This window comes from Vulpes lagopus, chromosome 24 (genome assembly GCF_018345385.1).
Source record: "Vulpes lagopus strain Blue_001 chromosome 24, ASM1834538v1, whole genome shotgun sequence".
Taxonomy (NCBI): Eukaryota; Metazoa; Chordata; class Mammalia; order Carnivora; family Canidae; genus Vulpes; species Vulpes lagopus.
Window position 1 is genome coordinate 17,654,200 of NC_054847.1, and position 22,420 is coordinate 17,676,619.

The window sequence follows — 22,420 nt, forward strand, 5'->3', positions numbered from 1 at the left end:
AAACCACTGGAGGGAAAGATAAAATAAGTATCTTTTGTAGTTGGTACTTATTTATTATATGTGCCAGGACAGGCAGGCACTATGCTGAAATAAGAAGATTCAGAACTAAATAAAACATTTTCTGGCTTCTTGGCATTTACAGTCTGATTGAAAGAAATGGACAAAATAATCACCTAAATAAAGGTACAGTTACAGACTGGGGGTAATTTGAAGGAAATATATAGGCTGTAATAACAGTAAAATGAGAAACTAGTTTGGATTGGGATGCATTAGGAAAGTGTTCTCAAAGGAAATAGGGAGGATTTAGCCAAGCAGTGAGAGAGAGAGAGAAAGAGAGAGAATGACCATTGCAGATGGAATGAAGAGCCTTGATACATGAAGAATTGGGCGAGTTTCCCAAAGGAAAAGAAGGTGGCCATCATGGCATAGTAAATAAGGGAGAGAAATGGTATATTTGTGGCCCTCCAACTGGTTCATTCATTAGATTTTGCTTAGGGAAAATTTTATTTTTTTATTTTTTTAAAGATTTTATTTATTCATGAGAGACACAGAGAGAGAGGCAGAGACATAGGCAGAGGGAGAAGCAGGCTCCCGGCGGGGAGCCTGATCCCAGGACCTCGGGATCATGACCTGAGCTGAAGGCAGATGCTCAACCACTGAGCTACCCAGGTGTCCCAAAAAGTTTGAGAGAGAGAAAATGAAATTGACCTGGTAATAGAAATGTGAAGGAATTAGTTATTAATATTTCCTAATTCTAAATCATGATGAGGAATCAGAGAAATAGATGATCGAAGAAGAATACAAAAATAATCTGGGAATGAGATGGTGTATATGGTAGATTATATAAATTACATGGTGATTAACAAATGCTGTGGGCATGCACTGTAGTTTTGAAAAGGAATTTTTGGTGATAAAAGAGGAAATGAGGCATTTTTCAGTGTCTTCTCTTTGTCAAAGATATTGTTCTATAGTTATGGATGAGGAGAGAACATAGTCATAAAAGCTTAGGGACTGGGATCCCTGGGTGGCGCAGCGGTTTGGCGCCTGCCTTTGGCCCAGGGCGCGATCCTGGAGACCCAGGATCGAATCCCACGTCAGGCTCCCGGTGCATGAAGCCTGCTTCTCCCTCTGCCTGTGTCTCTGCCTCTCTCTCGCTCTCTGTGTGACTATCATAAATAAAAAATAAAAAAAAAAATAAAAAAAAAATTTAAAAAAAAAAAAGCTTAGGGACTGAATCTGAGGTTAATACCTATAGGTATTTCAGAGCTTAGAGTTTTAAGCTTGTCATCATTCATGTCCTTTAATATCACATACTGTCTAGCCATTTTTTTACCTAAAAAATTTGTTCTATTAGAGTAATGAATTTATGCTAAGTAAGGAAACTTTAGAAAATGTAAAAAGAGGCAAAAATCATGTTTGCTAGTCAAGTTCCTTAGTTGTAAACTGTAGTAGTCAATTCTGACTAATTCAAACAAAAAATCAACTTACTCAAGAGGTATTTGGTAACACAGAGGGACCATTATAGGACCCAGCTCAGAAAATAGACTTGAGCCAAGGGTGGCTAGTTATCCGGTTATTAATCACGGTTGTACTGTATTGTAGATTCTGGCCCTGTTAACACAGTAATTCTAAAATGTAGAGCAGGCTGGAGTTGCCAGTTGAGTACCCCAAAATCAGAGAAATTAAGTAATTGACTCTTTTGTCTTCTTTACTCTCCAAGAAGTGGGTTCAAAATCTCTACAAGAAAAAGAATATTCACTAAGTTTACAATCCCATAGACTGTCACTGATGACAGCTTGGTCTCTGCAAGACTCTTGGGTTCAGTGGTTTGCTAGGAGGATTCACACCATTTACTGTGCTCATGACTATGGTATATTACATTGAAAGGATACAGTGTAAAAATCAGCTAAGGGAAAAGGCACATACGTCCATAGTAAGCCAGGGACTAGCTTCCTTTCTCAGTGTAGTCACTCAGGACACACTTAATTCTCCCAGCAATGAATTCTGAAAACATGTATGAAAGGCTCTCTACCAGGGAAGCTTACTAGAGAGACTCAGTGCATGGTGTGTTTATCTGGGGCTGGTGACATAGGCACCCCCGTCCAGTACTAGAAGAAAACAGGTATTCAGCATAAACCATATTGTTTGCACTAGTAGTTTAGGCACAGTGAGCCACTCCTATCAAGGAATGATAGGAACCCCATGAAATTCAAGGTCCCAGATGGCAAGCCAAAGGTGAACCTTGCAGGTAGTCCTTTTCTAAGTATCAGGCCTGCTATGATAACTCTTTGTGTGCAGTATGTTTATATATTTTATAAAATATATGTTATCCTGTATATGTTTTGTGTCTTGCTTTATTTTACATGAAAACATTTTGAAACTTAATATTTATATATATTAAGAGGTCAACAAATTATGACCTGTGGACTGAATCTGGCCAGTAGCCTATTTTTGTATGCCCAGTGAGCTTAGAATCACTTTTGCATTTTTTCGGGTTTTAAAAGAAAAGACAAGATTGTAACAGAGACTACTTGGTCTCCAAAGCCTAAATATTTACAATGTGAGCTTTTGTTAGAAAACATTTGCTAACCTCTGATCTATCTCAACTTTTCAAAATTGAGATATAATTCATGTACCATATACTCACCATACAATGTGTACGGTTCAGTGGTCTTGTTTCCAAAGTTGTGCAACCAACATCTCTTTCTAATTCCACAACACTTTCATCATCCCCAAAAGAAACCCTTTACCTCTCAGCTATCATCCCATGATCTCCCCAGGCCCTCTAGCTAGGCAAATACTAATCTACCTTCTTTCCTTATGGATCTGCCTGTTCCAGACATTGTGTATGAATTGTGTTATGCAGCGTGTGGCCTTTTGTGTTTTCTTTCACTTAGCAAATGTTTTTGAGGTTCATCTGTATTGTAGCATGAGTCAATATTTCACTGCTTTTTATGGGTGTATAATATGCCATTATATGGTTATTACCACACTTTATTTATCCATTGATCGATATTTGGGTTATTTACAGTTTTGGGCTATTATGTGAATAGCATGTGTTTTTAATGTATGCAAGACATTAACTTCATATAGGTGTGCTACCATTTGCTAATAAAACTAATTGTCTCCTGTTTTACTGTATTAAAAACAACATGAGTTTTAACATACTTGCATATACATTTCTGGTTATTTTAATACATTTCTAGAAGTAGAATTGCTAAGTCAGAGGATATACATACAATATTAGAGCTTTTGGATATGTTTTATGTTTTATTTTAGTGAACTCCATTTAGCAACTACATGGCCTCACCTGACTGAAGGTATCATTGTGGATAATGATGTTTATTCGTAAGTATGTTAAGAGTAGCATGTTGAGATTCAAACATTTCAGTAGAATAAATGAACTGCTGCTGAGTGGTTAGCAACTTTTTATCAGTTTTCTGATTGGTTGATTTTTCTGCTTTTAAAGATTGCTTTTTAGACTGATTAAATATGTATTAGAGATGTGTTATAAGCTGCTGACCTTGTGGGTATGATCTTTAGTTTGGGGTTAATGAATGATCTCTCTTTTTTTAAGTTGGTATTTTAATTCCAGTTAGTTAACATACAGTGTAATAGAATTTCAGATATACAGCATAGTAATTCTGCACTTCCATATAGGATCCTGTGCTTATCACCAGTGCATGCCTTAATCCCCATCACCTATTTAACCAATCCCCCTTACCCTGAACAATATGAGTCTTACTTTTGTTTTAGCAAAGATGTCTCTGAGCAGATCCTCTAAGCAGAGATTTGTGCATAATTCTGTTGAATTTTTCTTTGCTAGTTAGAAGTATTTCATGAATTACTTTGAAGAAGTCATGGTTTTTAGAACATGTTGGAGTCATATTTGAACATTAAATGTCATAAATTACAAAATGTCCCAGTCATGTACTCCTGTGCAATGGAAATAACTCAAAAGTTATGGCAAATATTATTTAGGAAGAATGTGGAGAAAGAGGGACACCATTTTAGTACCTTCTCATGCATGATGTAGAATAGTGAGAAGTAGGATACTTTTTTTTTGTTGTAATTAAAATAAATGGGTTGTTTTTGCTGATGGTAAAAGTAACATGAGCTTTCTTAATCAAATAATTTAGATGGATATGAAGAAGAAAATAAGGACTACGTGCAATCCTGTTACTTGAAAAATAGCATTTTGAGGTGTATCCTTGTTTTTTTTTAAATTGAGATATAATTGGCACGTAACATTAGTTTCACATGTACAACATGAGTCAATATTTGCATGGGAAAGTATCTTTTTAAAGTTTAAATTTATATACTTGTCTTATTTAGTATATATCTTTACATATTTAATGCCAGTAAATATAGATCTATGTTATTTTTTAAATTGCTGCATAATATTCCATTAAATGGATACATAATAATCTACTTAATTGAAAAAATAGGGCAAATTTGATCTTGTGCAAATTTTGTAGTCTGCTTTTACTATTAGTGCTATAAAAAACCAATTAAGATCATTGTGCATACTACTTGTTTCTCATTTCTTTTTTATTTTAAAATTATTTGTTTTATTAGATTATCAGTGTACATTGCCTGTTCAGAACTATAATTTTTATATTTGTTTTGATTCTGTTTTGCTTGTGGGTTTTCCTTTTGTACATTTTTGTCTATAAACTTTGATTTCTTAAGATCCATTGATCGATATTTGGGTTTTATTTTTTTTAATTTAACCACATGGCCTTATTATCTGAGGAACTGTAAGTTTAAGGGAGGCAAAATGGATTGCTTGTCCTTCATGTAATTAACTAGACTGCATTTTGGTAAGTTAATGAGTTGCAGTTTGTCATAATTAGGATCTCATGTTTATTCTTCATTTTAGTGATTTGGATCCTATTCAGGCTCCCCATTGGTCTGTTAGAGTTCGAAAAGCTGATAATCCTCAGTGTTTGCTGGGTAAGACATGCTTACATTACATTCCTTTCCTGAATTTATGTTCTTTCCCCACCAATATGCCCATGTTCCAGATTAGGAAGACTGTGAATGTATTCTTTATACTTTATTTCACCTATCAGAAGGATGCATTTTTATTTATTTTTTTACATTTGTGATCTTCTTGGTTAATACCATTAACAAGGAAATCTTTCCCAGGAACAGTGAATCCTAGTAAGTCTTGAATAGCACTGCCAGGATTTCTTGCTTATCTTTTAGTTTTAAGTGGTCTATACCTTAGAAATCTTGCATATTTTCTCATGATCTGAGTTTTATTCTTCCATGGCTTTTTTTATGTTATTCTCTTTTCTTATGGCAGTTTGCGTCTTCCATTCTTGTTAGTTGATTAATTTCTGCCTTTTGCCATGCTCTGGACCTGTGATATATGATGAGAAGAACACTGATTTTGACAGTCTAATTAGAGGCCTGTAGAGTTGTACCACATCTCCAAACCTATTTTCTGATAGAGGGAAAGAGGTTTAAGGAATCAAGTGAAATACCACAAATAGAAATACTTTGAAAATGTTAGTTTGCCTCTTAGATAATATTATTGTATCCCTTGTCTGGCATTATCTTTCTTTTATCATTTGTGTAGATGTGTCTCTTTCATGAAGTCTCTGAACCCAGCACCTCAGTGTGTCTTTCCATCTTTTTCTCTCATATTTAGTACATATGACGATATTTGATTTCTGTTTTCATACAAGCCGCCTTCACTCCATAGGATACATTATCATTCAGCTAATGGAGTTACTGAATATTTATTGATGACAGTCACGATGTGTTTCTCTAAAGTATTATTTTCTTGGGTTCTTTAAAATTTGTCATATGCTATTCATTAAATGCTGATTAACATTTTTTGCTAACTACGTAATAGTGAATACAAAGATGTATAAGGTAAAATTCCTGCCATTGGTGAATTTGTCTTGGGTATTAGACAGACAGTAGAGGGTTGGTATAAGGAGTTTGAGAATTGGTTGGACCTTATTTTAAATCTTAGGTCTGCCAGTTTGAACAAGTTTGGTTAATTTCTTCAAGTCTCTGTAAAATAGAGACAAAAATAGTATATACATAGTTATTGAGATGATCAAATGAGATTATGTGTATGTTTGTATATCACATTTTTTTTTCTTTTTTTTATTTTTTTTGTATATCACATTTAATAAGATGTCTATCACATAGTAAATGCTCAATAGTTTTTGCTTAATCATTGATTTATTCAATTATTAAATTGATTTCTAGTTCCTTATTGTCCCTCATCTACGGATTTCCATGATAATTGCAGAGGACCTAAGAGTTTGAAGTATTCTCATTTTAAGTTACTGTTCCATGATCCCACCCTATCTCTTTTGACTTTTTATGCTTACATATTAAAGGATGCTGTAGTCATATATAATTAACTGAGTCATGTAATTTATTTGATTGAATTACAGGATTATCTTACTTTTCCGAAGACGTTCAGAAAGTGTTCTAGATTTATTCAGAACTAGTTGTTGTTTTCTAAAACTTAGATGTACTTGCTCTCTTGTATTATCTAATAGTTTTAGTACTGATAGTTCCTCCTAACCTTTATTTCTTTCTATAAACATCTCATTGCAGTTCTTTAGAAGATATCAAACCTTTTCCCCTTATGATGACATGAAGCATACCATTTATATGAAGCTGAAGCTAACATAACTTTATGCTACATGATTCTTAATCCTCCAGAAATATATCTTCAGAATTTCTTTTTAATTTTAATTTTTTTTAATGGACTCAATTCTAGAAGGGTGGCAGTTAAGGTGGCACTGTGCGCATATAGTAATATTCTTGTTACTTCTGCAGCTCATTGAGAACAGATATTAGTCTTCTTTAGGCACATACTGCTTAATATTACAAGGTACAGTTAGTTTTCCTTTCATTCTAGAAGGAATCCTAAAAAAATTTTTTTTTAATATCCTGGGACATGGAGAGAAGGGAAGAACAAGGCTACCTTTGTAATAGGATTAATTTTTGTCTTGGGTAGAAAACCCGAGTGGTTTCTTTTTCTACTATATCGTATTTATAGCTTTTATGAAAAGAAGAGTACTTTAGTTTGTAGGACTGATGTCTTTTAGTTAGGTGTCAAAAATGAGTAACATTTTTTTTTTTATTTAGGTGATTTTGTCACTGAATTTTTTAAAATTTGCCGTCGAAAGGAGTCAACTGATGAGATTCTTGGTCGATCCACATTTGAGGAAGAAGGGAGAGGTGACCTACTTTCCTTTTTTTTTAAGTTATTCTCAAATGTCTAACCCCTTTTGGGGGCATTTTTCCAGTAACTTTTCATCTATTTTCACAGTTGAATTAAGTTGGAAAAGCAAATTTTGATAGACTAGACTCCTACCATCTCTTTTCTGGCTATACACTGAGCTTAAAATACTAAGCACATTTAATACATTCTTTTTACCAAAAATGTAAGATATTTTGAAAAGTGGGGTTTTAGAGGTTTATTTTTGAACTTCTAGAGAAAAATAATTTGTGTTATACCTTTGTCATTATGAATGCATGTAAAGCTGAATGTATGTATTAAAATTTTATAGTTCTGAGACCATGTAACACTAGTGAAAAGAGTGACTAAAATATTTTACACGATCAGTGGTTTACTCCTCACTTTAAGGTTGGTGATATAATTTGTATTCGTTTCTATTCTTTTTATAGAAATTGCTGATATAACTCATGCTTTGTCAAAGTTGACAGAGCCAGCACCAGTTCCAATTCATAAATTATCAGTTTCAAATATGGTACACACTGCAAAGAAGAAAATACGAAAACACAGAGGTGTAGAAGAGTCACCACTGAATAATGATGTCCTCAATACTATTCTGTTGGTAACTAAATGTAGTGTCTTTTTATGTCTGTATGCATACTCATTTATTCATTATCTGTTTAGTGCCTTCTATGTGGCAAGCACTGGATTGGGAATATAAAATGAGTAAAACAAAGTCTTCATGTTCAGAGAATTCCCACTAGCTTAATGGAAAGAAGGAAAGGAAACTGTAGTTACAATACCATGTTGCAAGGGAGAAGTCTGGCAAGTTGGCTGTGAGAACACAGCAGAGGGTGCATCTCTCTATCTAGGCACTGGGGATCAGGGAGGGTGTCATAAAGAGGGGTACTTGAGTTGCATCTTGAAGAGGTTTTAGAAACAGAAACAGCAGAGCTATGAGAGAACATATTTGGTATATTGTACGGTGCTTCCCAGGGAGTGGCCGGGGACAAGGCTGGAGAGGTAGCAAGTAACCTGCTATGCTGAAACACTGGGCTTCATCTTGCAGTTTAATATTATTTTGAGCAGAAGGTCAACATCAGAACTGTATTTTTCTTCATTTCACAAAAGTCTAGGGAAGGTTTTATAGTAAGTATTAGAAGGAGCTAAGGTGTCTCCTAGGTACAGAATGATGGAACAAGCCCAGGGAACCACATACACTAGGGTTAATCCTTACTATATTATATTGAATAAGTCACTTAATTTCAGTTTTGTCATCTGCCTGGCATATAATAATAGGTCTCTGATAAATGATAGCTGTTCTTACTATAATTGTAGTTATAATCATATTTCTGGCAATTCATGCATTCAGATAATCTTGGGAACAGCCTTTGAGTAGTGCAGTGAAAAGAATACTGGACTTGCAAACTTGATGTTAATTTCAACCCAGCCATTAAACTGAAAAAGAATCAGATTTTCAGCTTGTATATCTGTAAGGAGGAGGCAGTAATAGTTACCTTATACAGTGGTTTTTAGATTAGGATATTGTTTGTAAACGTACCTAGTTGTGGGAGGTGGTACAGAGTAGTTCCTCTAAATTTGAAAAAATCTCCTGTGCATGTTCTGTAACATGTGGCAAAGTATGCATGGTAAAAGGAATCACAAGTCAGTAATATCACAAAACACTTAAGAAGAAGAGTGATAAAAGGACTGAGAATAAATGTCTTTTTTTTTTTTAAAGATTTTATTTATTTATTCATGAGAGACCCAGAGAGGTAGAGACACAGTCAGAGGGAGAAGTAGGCTCTCTGGAGGGAATATGATGTGGGTCTTGATCCCAGGACACTGGGATCATAACCCGTGCCAGAAGGCAGACAACCACTGAGCCACCCAGGTGCTCCAAGAATAAATTTCTGCAAGAGAAGGCCCCTTCTTTTTTTTTTTTTTTTTCAGGCCCCAATGCAGGGCCTGACCCACAACCAAGATAGAGGTCAAGACCTGAACTGAGATTAAGAGTCAGATTCTTAACCGACTGAGCCACCCAGGCACCCTGGGAAAGGCCCCTTCTTAATATATATCTTTAGAGATTTTATTCTAGTTGTATAGCTTGGTTGTCATATGCACTGAATTTTTTCTTCTTTTAACATTACTACAAACACATAATAAACAGAAACTCGGTAGAAAAGATAAACTAGTCATTACAGGTTTAGACTACTTCCCACCTTCTAGGGGTATTATGAAGTTACGGTCTTAAATGTCATATTCTTAATATTTTTTATATGAAAACCTGTGGACTATAACTTGATAGAGCCTTGTAACATATGGGTGTTTAAAATTTTTCTCTTGCTTTGTCTGATACTTAGAAATTTAATGACCTTGGATCATAGTGAAGAGGTTTTGCTTTTACATTGGTTAGCTTACAAAACCAGCTGGTTTTAAGAAAAATCTCCGATTTCTAAAATTAATGAAACTATTTCCAGAGAAAAACATAAAATGTTTGATATTTTATTGGCCAACTGGCCAGTATAATAAGCACATTTCCACTGTTTTAATAGCAAAACCATTAAAAAATGGAGTTTATATGAGTTATAAATAACAAAGTAGGAAATTTGATTGAAATGTGGTTATTTTTTTTCTTGTCTCTAAGTTCTTATTCCCTGATGCTGCTTCTGAGAAACCGTTAGATGGAAGTTCTTCCACAGACAGCAATAATCCTCTATCAGAGAGTGAAGAATATGTAAGTTGGAGTTTAATATTAAGATATTTAAGATGTTTTGAATTTATTTTTATTTTTTTTTAAAGATTTTATTTATTTATTTATGAGAAGAACAGAGAGAGAGAGCAACAGAGACAGAGGGAGAAGCAAGCTCCATGCAAGGAACCCGATGTGGGACTCGATCCCATGACTGTGGGTTCACGACCTGAGCCAAAGGCAGATGCTCAACTGCTGAGCCACCCAGGCATCCCAAAATGCATTGAATCTAAGGAGTTGCTGTATTGCTAGTTTAGTAGCATAAGGACCTTTTAAATTTTTTATTTTATTTAAAAAATATATTTGAGAGAGAACCTTTGTGCACACTCTTGTGAATGGGGCTGGGGGGGGGGATGACAGTGGGGGACAGAGGAAGAGAGAATCCTCAATCAGACTTCCTGCTGACCATGGAGCCCTATGTAAGGCTTCAGCCTAGGACCCTGAAGTCAAAAAATCAAGAGTTGGCCCTTTACCGACTGAGCCACCCAGGTGCCCCAAGGATCTTTTTATTTTAAAAATCCCCTTATGAAAATTTGAGTAGAGCTCATGGCCTCCACTCAAATTATATGACCTGTTGTACCTAGTCATAGATATGTATTTTGGGTAGCAAGAACTTTTCTGGAAACAGTGAAAAAGTAGGTATATTGTGCATGATTGTAGGATTTCCCTTATTTTAGGCTTTTTGTAAAATTATCAGATTGATGTTTTGCAATAGATTCTTCTCTGTTTCAAAACTAGACAGTGGAAAACTTTAATGAAGTAAAATTTGTAAAATGAAGTAAAATTTTCATGTATTCCTTATCCAAGTCTTTAACAAATTGAGAAATGAGATGTTTAAAAGACAGAGATAAATCCAACTATTTTCAGTAGTTACTGTTGGGAAGTAGGATTTCATGAAATGAGGAAAAGCAGAAGCTATATATTTTCAGTTTATACAGTTCTAATTTTATGTTTCTAATTTTGATAAGTGTATACTTATTTATAATTGAAAATTTTTATCTTTTAAAGACCTTATTTGAGAGAGTGAGCACAAGCAAGGCAAGCAGCAGAGGAAGAAACTTGACTCCCCATTGAGCAGGGAGCCCAATGTGGGGGGTTGATTTTAGAACCCTGAGATCATGATCTGAGCTGAAGGCAACTGCTTAGCTGACTGAGCCACACAGGTGCCCCTAATGAAAAGTTTTTTATTTTATTTATTTTTACTTATTTATTTTTTTAAAGGTTTTATTTATTTATTCATGAGAGACACACACACAGAGAGAGAGAGAGAGAGAGAGAGAGAGGCAGAGACACAGGCAGAGGGAGAAGCAGGCTCCATGCCGGGAGCCCGACTTGGGATTCGATCCCAGGACCCTGGAGTCACGCCCCGAGCCGAAGGTGGCGCTAAACCGCTGAGCCACCTAGGGATCCCCTGGAAAGTTTTTTAAAACAACACATTTGGAGTACATCTTGAAGATTCCACAGAAGAAATTGAAAGTTCTAACTTTAGGTTTTCTAAACTGTAGCCTCAGTTTTTTGATCCTTGCAGATATTTTGAAAACATGGGGCTACCTAAGAACAATTTAGGCCGTAATGTATTAGACATTTGATAAAAGTTGGTTTGGAAGGATAGGTTAATTTTAGTATTAAAATTCCTCCACATGATTATTGATTATACCTGTAAATATGTTATTAACAAGTTTTGCTTTGTTTTTGCTTTGTTAAATTCAGAATCTCTACAATCAGTTCAAATCTGCACCATCTGACAGTTTAACATACAAATTGGCTTTGTGTCTTTGTATGATCAATTTCTACCATGGAGGATTGAAAGGAGTGGCACATCTCTGGCAGGAATTTGTTCTTGAAATGCGTTTCAGATGGGAAAACAACTTTCTCATTCCAGGGTAATAATTTCAATTTCTGTTTGTATATGTAGGTTTTTGTTTGTTAGCATAATCAGTCTTTTGACCCATTAATTCTCCTCTTCAAAGAACTCTGCCCTAAGAAAGTGGTAAGAAACTTTGGGCATGATTTATATTCAGAGTGTTCATTGTAGCAGATTTATAATAGGGGAAAAAAAGTGAAGCAACCTAAGTACCAAACATAAAAGAATGATGTCAATCATGATATATGTCCACAGTGAAAGTTACGGATTTTTTACAAGTTTTTTCTTTTTTCAAGAATCTTTAATAACAAAAAAATGATCATAATATTTGGAGTAAGTAGAATGTTGTGTATAACAAGTGCTTTCAGTTTTGCTGATCTATATTTATAGAAAAATAATTGGGAAGAAATAAAGCCAAATGTTAACATTTGATGTGTGTGAATTTATATTTTTATTTTGTTCTTTATACATTTGTATATTTTCTGAGCCTTCTGTAGTGAACATAAAATTTTTATAGTTGAAGAGAAAACATTTTTAGAGTTTATAAATTCAGATATTCAATATTACTTGTAATTTTTTTGTAGAATGTATGTTGACATTTCACTTAATGAAATAGAAGAGTTTAGTTACCATATATTTCAGTATTTCCTGGGTTACTGCTGATCTGCATATACTAAAGCAGAATTATGATACAAGTAATATAAAATGGTGATTGAGCCAAAAATACTAACTTTTATGTCATTTGCCAGTCTCTGCTTAGCTGGATTGTCTTTTGGCTGATTTTGGGGAATTTAGTGGTTTAGGACTAGAGGCATGTCACGCTCCCCTTGGCAAAAGAGAGGTGGAAATAATGTTTTTTTATATTCAGATTTCACTATAATAATTGAGAACTGAGTATGTAATCTAATCTGTTTTGTATGATATGAAATATACTGTATGCTAGCTACTTCCAGGGTTGGATTTAGGGACATTTTTTCATTTTAAGTTCTGTTAACCTGAGAGCTATTACTAGTTTCCTATTATACTTTAAAAAATATATTTACTATTGATGGACTTGGAAGATAAAAGAAATTTTGGTGTTTTAGTTTTATTTGCTCCATCTCAGTTATCTTATATGTTGAAATCTAGATTTGATTTCTTATCAAACGGCTAAAATTTATGGTAGCATAAGAGATTTGCATATCTGAAGCCATTTTACTAAAACTTTCCCACTACTTTATTTGATAGATTAACAAGTGGACCCCCAGACCTAAGATGTTGTTTACTACATCAGAAACTACAGGTAAGGATTTCCCAATGACAGTATCTAAATACGGTTTCAATTTAATTGGAGTTTATTCTAATACTAAATGTAATAATGGATTATAGGCTATTCTCATCGTGCTGCTGTAGTTTACTTGTGGTCACTGTCATTCACAACAGGGTCCAGGGAAGGGGGTGGACAAGGCAAATTAAATATTGAAGAGGTGGATAGATTTTTACTTTAACTAATTTAAATATAAATGTTACTTCTCTTTTCTTAAGATGCTAAATTGTTGTATTGAAAGAAAGAAGGCCCGTGATGAGGGGAGAAAAACAAATACTTCAGAAATATACCCAGGGGATACTGGAAAAGCTGGAGACCAGCTGGGGCCAGATAATCTAAAAGACATGGATAAGGAAAAGGGAGAGGTAGGAAAATCTTGGGATTCTTGGAGTGACAGTGAAGAAGAATTTTTTGAATGCCTAAGTGATACCGAAGAACTTAAGGGAAATGGACAAGAGAGTGGCAAGAAAGGAGGACCTAAGGAGGTGGCAAGTTTAAAACCAGAAGGACGACTACATCAGCATGGAAAACTCACACTGCTACATAATGGAGAACCTCTCTACATTCCAGTGACCCAGGTAGGATATCAACTGGCTCTTTAAATTTTAGTTGTCTGGGTTTTTAAAAAATATTTTATTTATTTGTTCATGAGACACACAGAGGCAGCGACACAGGTTGGGAGAGAAGCTTCTTAGTTTTTAGCAAATAAAACTAAAACACCAAAATTTATTTTATCATCTGAGTCCATCAACAGCAAATATATTTTTTAGTCAATATAGGACTCAATCCTAGGATTCCGAGATCATGACCTGAGCCAAAGGCAGATAGATGATGGTCAACCACTGAGCCACCCAGGTGCCCCAGGTTTTAGTTGTTTTTATTTTGTTGTTTATTATATCTTCATTATAGTAGGAAACAATTGCTTTGGGTAGGAGTAATTCTTTAAATAACTTATGTTCAAAGATCTGAGATTTGTAATATAAATAAACTATTGGGTCTTTCAAGTATTACTTTTCTGAAATTGAGAAATGTTTTGAAGTTTTGGTAGATAGTAGTTCATCATGGTTAAGGTGATCTGTTATTTTTAAATTGAGTGGTGAGTACACAGCTGTTTAAAAGACAAAATCCAAAAATAGAGAAAGAACAAAAGTAAAAATTCTTTAATTTATATTAGTTTTATCTGTTCAAAAATATGGTTGGAGACCAGTTTACAGCATTAAGAAGGAGAACATCAACAACTTGACACCTAAGGAAGAGCAGTAGTTTTGTTGGGTTGTTTTTGCATAAGTAATATGTGAATATGTTTTACTGTGAAAAATTCAGTCTAGAAAAAGTAAAAGCCACTACCCACTAATTCAACTCTCATTTCTAGAGGTAATCATCATTGTGATTGATTTGGGTTATATTTTCTTATGTCTGTTACTGTACATTGATGTTCATACATGTATATACATATGATAAATAGTTTTGTAGATTTTTGGTTTTTTGTTTAAGATTTTATTTATTTTAGAGAGAGAGAGCATGGTGGGGAGGGGCAGAAGGAGAGAGTCTTAAGCAGGCTTTACTCACTCAGCTCAGTCCCACGACCTTGAGGTCACAACCAGAGCTGAAACCAAGAGTTGGAAGCTCAACCGACTGTGCCACTAGGAGTCTCTTTTTTGTTTGTTTTTAAATTTGTGCATTGGTGTACAACTTGTTTAACCATGATGTCTTGGAGATCTTTCTATGACATTACATGTAGATCTACTTTATTCCTTTTTTTTTTAATTTTTATTTATTTATGATAGTCACACAGAGAGAGAGAGAGGGGCAGAGACACAGTCAGAGGGAGAAGCAGACTCCATGCACCGGGAGCCCGACATGGGATTCGATCCCGGGTCTCCAGGATCGCGCCCTGGGCCAAAGACAGGCGCTAAACCGCTGGCCACCCAGGGATCCCTACTTTATTCCTTTTTAATTGCTATCTTACATTCTATGTCATAGAAGAGCCATAGTTTATTTAACCATTCCCTTCTTAATGCACAGTATATGTCATTTGCTAGTTTTTGCTATTACACGCTACAATATAAATTCTTGTAGTTTTTTGCATATTGTGTGTTCACATTTGAATGTTTCTTAAAGTAAGAAATGGATTTGCTGGATAAGTAGATGTACAGAATTCCTGTTCACAAAGGCTGCACCTATTTTACCTTCTGGTCAGTGGTTAAATATATAGGAATAAGGGAATACTCTACTTAGCTTTCCTTTCTCACTTTCTTCTTCACACAAGTCTGCATTGAGTGCCTAATGTATGCCAATCACTGATCTAGAACTTGGGAATTTAGCAGTAAAGCAGATGGTAAGATCTTACACTCATGGAACTTATATTCATATTTTATTTAATTTTTTATAAACAATTGGATATTATCAGTCATATACATTTTTATCAATATATGGACAAAAGTAGTATCTCAGTGTCTTAGATTGTTTTCCCTGATTTTTGATGAACTTAAGCATCATTCAGTATGTTTATTAGGCATTTTTTCTTTGACTTGCTTATCATTTTTCCTTTAGCTTACTGACCTGTTCTTATTGATTAACATTAGTCCTTCATATTTTAGGTATAAATCCTTTGTTACATATATTGTACATGTTTTTTCCTAGTCATTTAAAAGACATTTGCTTGTTTATTGATTTTTAAACTATATATAAAGTGCACAGATCTTAAGTATACAGCTTGGTGAGTTTTCTCATATTTAAAAATTCAGGTAGCTACCATCTAGGTCAAGATATGGAAAATTCCCATCATCCTAGAACAGTACTGATCAATAGAACTTTTTGTGAAATAGAAATGAACGTTTTCTATCTCTCCAGTCCAGTATTATAGCCATTACCCATTTGTGGCCATTGAGTGCTTGAAATGTGGCTAATGCAACTGAGGAACTGAATTTCTTCTTTTAATAGATTCATTTAAATCTAAATAGCCAGGTGTATTGGATAGCATAGCCCAATACTCCCCTCCAGGTAACTTTTTTTCTAACTTTTTTCACCATAGGTTAGTTTTGGAATTATGGAATTAAGGAAATTATATTCTGCTTACTCTTTGGTGTATAAATGGAATCCTACATTTCCTTCTCTTGCATTGAGCTTTTTGAAACTACCGTATGTGAGGGGATCCCTGGGTGGCGCAGCGGTTTGGCGCCTGCCTTTGGCCCAGGGTGCGATCCTGGAGACCCGGGATCGAGTCCCATGTCGGGCTCCCGGTGCATGGGAGCCTACTTCTCCCTCTGCCTATGTCTCTGCCTCTCTCTCTCTCTTTCTCTGTGTGTGTGTGTGACTATCATAAATAAATAAAAATTAAAAAAAAATAAACAACCATATGTGAGATTCATCCATGTTGTTATAAAAATCTTATTTGTGTATTTTTTACTCCTTTGATGTGAAATGCCGCAATTTGCTTATCAGTTCACCTGCTAATGGAATTTGAATTGTTTATAGTTTGAGCTATTACAAATACATGAGCATTCTTGTAAGTATCTTTTGGTGAACTTAGGCACTCATTTTCTTTTGTGTGTGTGTGTTAAGATTTTATTTATTTATTTATTCATGAGCAGCACGGAGAGGCAGAGACACAGGGAGAGAGAGAAGCAGGCTCCATACAGGGAGCCCGACATGAGACTCGATCCTGGGACTCCAGGATCACGCCCTGGGCCGAAGGCAGCATTAAACTGCTGAGCCACCCGGGCTGCCCTTTTTTCAAGTTTTAATTAACAGTATTCATTATTTTTAGATTACTAATTGCATATATGTTGTCTTGGTTTGATTGGGTTAATGAAGAGTCCAAGAAAGTTATTCTGGAAGCTCAAGCTTTATTTTTTTCAAAAAGCTATACACACCTCTTTGATTTTATTTTATATATTTTTTTATTTTTAAAAGATTTTATTTATTCATGAGAGACAGAGAGTCAGAGACATAGGCAAAGGGAGAAGCAGGAACTTGGTCCAGGACTCGATCCTAGGACCCTGGGATCATGCCTTGAGCTAAAGGCAGACGCTCAACCACTGAGCCACCCAGGTGCCCCCACCTCATTCATTTTAGATGCTTCATTTTCTACATTCAAATTTATTATCTAAATCTTGAATAATTTAAAGTTATTTTTTCCTCAACATGCATCCTATGTATTTAAAAATTCATTTTTATATCTTACATTTAGACAAATCAGGCAGATTTTTAGTCTATTTTACTTTCATTAAAGTTAATCATACTTGAATTATAATCATTGTATATGTACTTAAATAAAATGGTTGGAATTCAAAATGATTCCAGTTGAAACACTTAAAATTTCACACGTTAGAAGTTAGCTTAAAATGTGCCATTAATCAATTGCCCACTTTATATACACAAAAATAAGACTTTATGTAGATCCTTGCTCCATAAGAATTTAAACAGTTTCATATTTCTTTCATGTAAACTTAGTTCAATCTAGAATTTATGTCTAGGAAAAGCTTAGACTGTACCGAGTGTTTCTAGAGCCAGGCCTAGAAGAGAAACCTGTGGAGAATCTGTTAGAGCAAGAGTCCTTAACCAGTAGATTGAACCAAACTAGTAGTTCTCAAAGTCAGCTTCAGGTAGATGTTTGAGATTCTCTCTTCAGTTTGACATGTGGTAGTTTTGCAACTTGATTTTGAGTAAGGCACTTATCTCTTTACCTCAGTTTCGTCAGTTGTAAAATGCTCTGACCTCAATGATCACATGGCATCATGTATATGATAAAGCTTTGGCCATATTTAGAAGTGGTAGATTTGAAAGTGTATGGTCCTTGGCTACTTGCTGCTTATATTCCTCTTAGTCATGTTCTTCTTTACTTATAGTTGGCCTGAGATTTCCAGGTAGGAGGGTTATCAGTATCTTTTCAGTGTCCTGTTCCTTTCCTGTCATCCTGAGATTTCAAGACTATAGGAAAATGAAAAGTAGCTCCTTCCTAGTGAAAAGACTGAAGGCCTCTGCTCTTGTCACCTCTTTATTGGGGGTTTATCTAATTTTTAAATTTGTGATATTTTTATATCAGTGTGAAGCTTATAATTAAAACCTAAATATTTTGTTTCTAATTGCTAGCATTTATTGAGTATGTGCCAGGACTTTTTTCTTGACAAGAAAGAGTCACAGAAAGTTTGTGTGCCCAAAGACACAGAGCTGGGATTCAAACACACGCACCTTGTTTCTAGAGCCCAAGCTCTTAACTATTGTGTCATATTGCCTTATTGTTATTCAACTCTATCAGTGTGAGACTTTAAGCTTGATGCATGTTCATTGTACAGAAAAGGAAACAAAAACTCATAATTCCATAATCCACAGATAATCACTATTAGAGCAGTTCCTTTCCATTTTTCCTGTATTAAACAATTTTCCTATCACTATACATTCAAGTCTTTCCAATTCTTAGACAATTCTAAGTAATGCTATAGTGCTATTTCTAGAAGTAGATGATTGGGTCAGAGGGCATGATCATAAATGCCAGTATTGATTCCCAGATTGTCATCTAGAAAAGCTTATACATTATATTCTCTTCAGCAGTGTGTGAAAGTGCCCCTTTTAGATTTGTTACAAAAATGAAGATGATAGAAGAAAGTTACTTTTTTTTTTGTTTGTAGCTCTGTGTTTTGAATACCTTAGCTTTACCATGCTCCTACTTTATTTTTGACAGGTTATTTGTGAAAATTATTTATCTTAATGACAGTGGTTCTCAAGTAGGGAGTGATTTTTTGCCCCCAGAAATATTTGGTGATGCCTGGGAACATTTTTTATTGTCATGAGGTGGAGTAGTGCTATAGGCATGTAATAGGCAGAGGCCATAGACACTGTTAAACATCCTACAGTGCATAGGACAGCCCACCGCAAAGAATTATCCAGTCTAAAATGTCAGTAGTGCTGAGGCTATATAAAACTCTGCTTTATAGTTCTTAATATCTAGAAGGAAAGTATTTATTGGCACGATGCACTAAACACTTCTTCTGGGCTTTATCTTATTATCTAGGAATAGAAAAGTCCATGGTTTTTTTTTTTGGGGGGGGGGGGGCTTTAACAATGAAGCAGGAAAGCTTTCTTTGGTTAGTCTCTAGATTGTTGAGTGCTTCATTTCAAATATAAAATTGAATGAAATCAATTCTTAGAGAACTTTCCTAAGCCCCTTTGAACAGTTTGGAATGTTTTCTGTCACTCTCATAATGATTCTACAGTTATATCTTCCTTTAGATTTGCCTTAGCTTCTTTTTTATCTGGGGTTACCATTAACATCTATTAATATCTCTGATTCTTAAAAATCCAGAAACCTCTGGTGGGAATTAATAATTAGAGTATCTTTGGAACCTGAACTCAAAGCAGCTTTTCCAACATAAAACTTACTTATTTGGGGTCTCTTAGTTGAAATTCAATTAATTTGCCTTTATTTTAATTTTCATATTTATCAATTTTTTCCTTTTGTGAGTTACAGTAAAAACATGGTTGTAACTAATGATGGCATATATAAGCATATCATTAGGACTTCACTTCTTATCATTAATAGGCTGGAAAATGTTCAGTGTACCCAAATTCCTCTGTCTTTTATTAATCCTTATCAAGGGAAACACAATGTTAATTGTGGGGAGGGGGATGCTGAGAGTCATATTTATTATTAATTTGTTAATTTTGTATGTAGATTCCAAAAGACTTGTGAATTTCTCTGAATTTTTAAAAATATAGATCTTGTGACTGCTAGAGCTGGTATAATTGTTGTCTTCATTCTATTTTTATAGTTCTGCTTTTTCTAAAAAAAAACAAAAAAGCTGTTCATGAGCTTTGTCCTTTTGTGCTTCACAGGAACCAGCACCTATGACAGAAGATCTGCTAGAAGAGCAGTCGGAGGTTCTAGCTAAATTGGGTACATCAGCAGAAGGGGCTCACCTCCGAGCACGCATGCAGAGTGCCTGTCTGCTCTCAGATATGGAATCTTTTAAGGTGGGTCACACTGTCAGAGTTTGGTAGTCTATTTTGAGCTATTCTGGGATGAAGCTGTGAAAGTCACTCTCTAAAGTGGTGTGAAGGCCTGAATGTCTTTTTTATTAAACGTTTTGGTTTCTCAGTAGTTACAACAACCTACATTTACCTCCTAAAGGTCATAGTCAGACTTGCTTCTTAATTTAAAAGAAAGGAACAATCTTTGAATAGTAGTTGAAAGTTGAGAATTGAATCATTTCTGTATATGCATTGGGATGTTTCTCTCTTTTGTGTGTGTTTAAGCTGTGGCTTTTAGGAAACCCTTAGGATTTGACATAAGCTGCGTCATTCAACAAACCTTTTGATTGCCTACTCTGTGACTTGCACTGTGATTAGATAAGTAGGAAATACAATGTTTATCCTCAGTTACAGTCTATTGAGATTTTGGAGGGGGATAGGTAAATAATTATGTGATGAATTCACTTGTGAAGGCAATGTCAAAAAGGTGACTGAGTATGCTGAGTGGGTCATGGAAGGTTTCTCAGAAGAGTCGCCATTTAGGATGAGTAGGCATTTGCTACCTGGAGAAGAATATTTAACTTTAATTATAAGGCCTGTATTAGAACATAGAGGATTCAGAGAATGGTGACATTTAGCTTATTAGCTTAAAAACCCAGAGATGAAGAAAAGTCTTTTATTTTCAAATTACTTATTCTTGAAAGATGAGGTAAAGCCATGTATATTAAAAACAATCACAAAACAACCAAGTAGGTAGTCGGCCTTCCTTGTGCCTCTTGCTGCTACTCTGAACTGTCTCCCATGCCCACATTTTCCTCCTTGACCTGCTGCTACCTGTGATGGCCTCCATCTCCCCATTCCCATAGCCTCCAGTCAGTCCTGCTTTTGTGCTCTACGCCAGCCTGAGTTTGATTTTTTCAATATAAATACCCTGTGAAAACCTGTCACTTTTATCTTCCCTGTTAGCAGATTTTAGTGACAGTAAAAGGGAATGCTTTTATTCTCTGCTTATTTCCCCCATCTTTACCAAAAGAAAAAAATGTCTTCAGTAAATCTCTTGAGAGGTAGGTACATGTTTTTCATAGAGACTAAAAAGATACGTGAAACCTATGAATTTTGTTCTGCCATGAGACAAGAAAGAGAGACCTATTGTTTTAAAACAGATAGTTGGTATAGTGGTTAAAGAGAAGACAGTTGGCTCTCAGGGCATGTGTTAAATCAAAAAGGTAGAAAAGGGTGTTTGTATGTGCATAGTGGGACCTCTGCAGCAGCTGTTTTCCTACCTGACCTCTAACTACCTTCATATTTATCTATCCCTGTCCTGCTACAGCATTCTTTACAGAGACAGCAGAGGAAATTACAAATTGGAATTGTAAAAGTTTTCCTTATAGAAACATTTTGGCTCCTCATGGGAAGGTTCTGTATAATTTCAACACTACCTCAGCAAAATTGGGTTCATTAGACTCTTTTTAGACTAACTTGAGTACCAACAGATCTCTTAAAACATTGTTTTTTTTTTTAATATTTATTTATTTATGATAGACATAGAGAGAGAGGCAGAGACACAGGAGGAGGGAGAAGCAGGCTCCATGCCAGGAGCCTGACGCGGGACTTGATCCCGGGATTCCAGGATCGCGCCCTGGGCCAAAGGCAGGCGCTAAACCACTGAGCCACCCAGGGATCCCCTTAAAACATTGTTTTAATGAGAAGCTTGTATTTCAAATAACCAGCTTACACATCTGCCTCTGCCTGTGTGTGAATCAGTTAATATATTTAATGAAATACAGTCACTCTAAAATAAACATGCAAAAAATAAAATAAAATAAACATGGTTGCCTTTCCCTTTTATATAGGGCTGATTTGTTGTTAGGGGCCCTTAGGAGAGTCTGCAAAGCTTTGGATGAGTGCTGATATGTACTGCGGTACCGACAACTCGGAATTCCAGAAGGACAGGATCTATTCTTGAGCATGCCCTTGGAGTACATACTTGTAATGGTAGAAAGAAGATAAGCCATAGGTGAAGTGAGCCTTGACCCTCTCCTGGTAGCTGTATGTTCAGTCTGGTACAGTATGCCTAGGCAGAAGGAAGAATTTTTGTAGGAAAGTTTTTTTTTGTTTTTTTAAACTTCTGTGGTACAGGAGTTCAGCATTATTTTCTTTAAATTCATTCTCTTTTCTCAAGGTCTGTCTCCAGTTCCTAAGATGTGTTTATGTGGTATGGTGTTGCCTGATCAATATCCAGATCTTTGTACATGAATCCTGAGTCATGTAGCAATCTTGATCCATTGCTGTTCACAGCACTTTTTTGTTGTC

The 22,420-nt window shown here is 35.2% G+C and overlaps 1 protein-coding gene across 5 annotated transcripts in view; it reads left to right on the forward strand.

Moving 5' to 3' along the window:
- The window catches only part of RAB3GAP1 (RAB3 GTPase activating protein catalytic subunit 1), a 116,560-nt gene that overhangs the window by 52,374 nt on the left and 41,766 nt on the right, over window positions 1-22,420 (forward strand). For all 5 annotated transcript variants that reach the window (XM_041739426.1, XM_041739423.1, XM_041739424.1 and 2 more), the window contains 9 exons: window positions 3,280-3,348; window positions 4,883-4,956; window positions 7,126-7,218; window positions 7,669-7,838; window positions 9,864-9,953; window positions 11,679-11,851; window positions 13,060-13,114; window positions 13,357-13,716; window positions 19,973-20,110. In XM_041739426.1, the coding sequence (XP_041595360.1) occupies window positions 3,280-3,348; window positions 4,883-4,956; window positions 7,126-7,218; window positions 7,669-7,838; window positions 9,864-9,953; window positions 11,679-11,851; window positions 13,060-13,114; window positions 13,357-13,716; window positions 19,973-20,110 (1,222 nt within the window). The remainder of the gene's footprint in view (window positions 1-3,279; window positions 3,349-4,882; window positions 4,957-7,125; window positions 7,219-7,668; window positions 7,839-9,863; window positions 9,954-11,678; window positions 11,852-13,059; window positions 13,115-13,356; window positions 13,717-19,972; window positions 20,111-22,420) is intronic.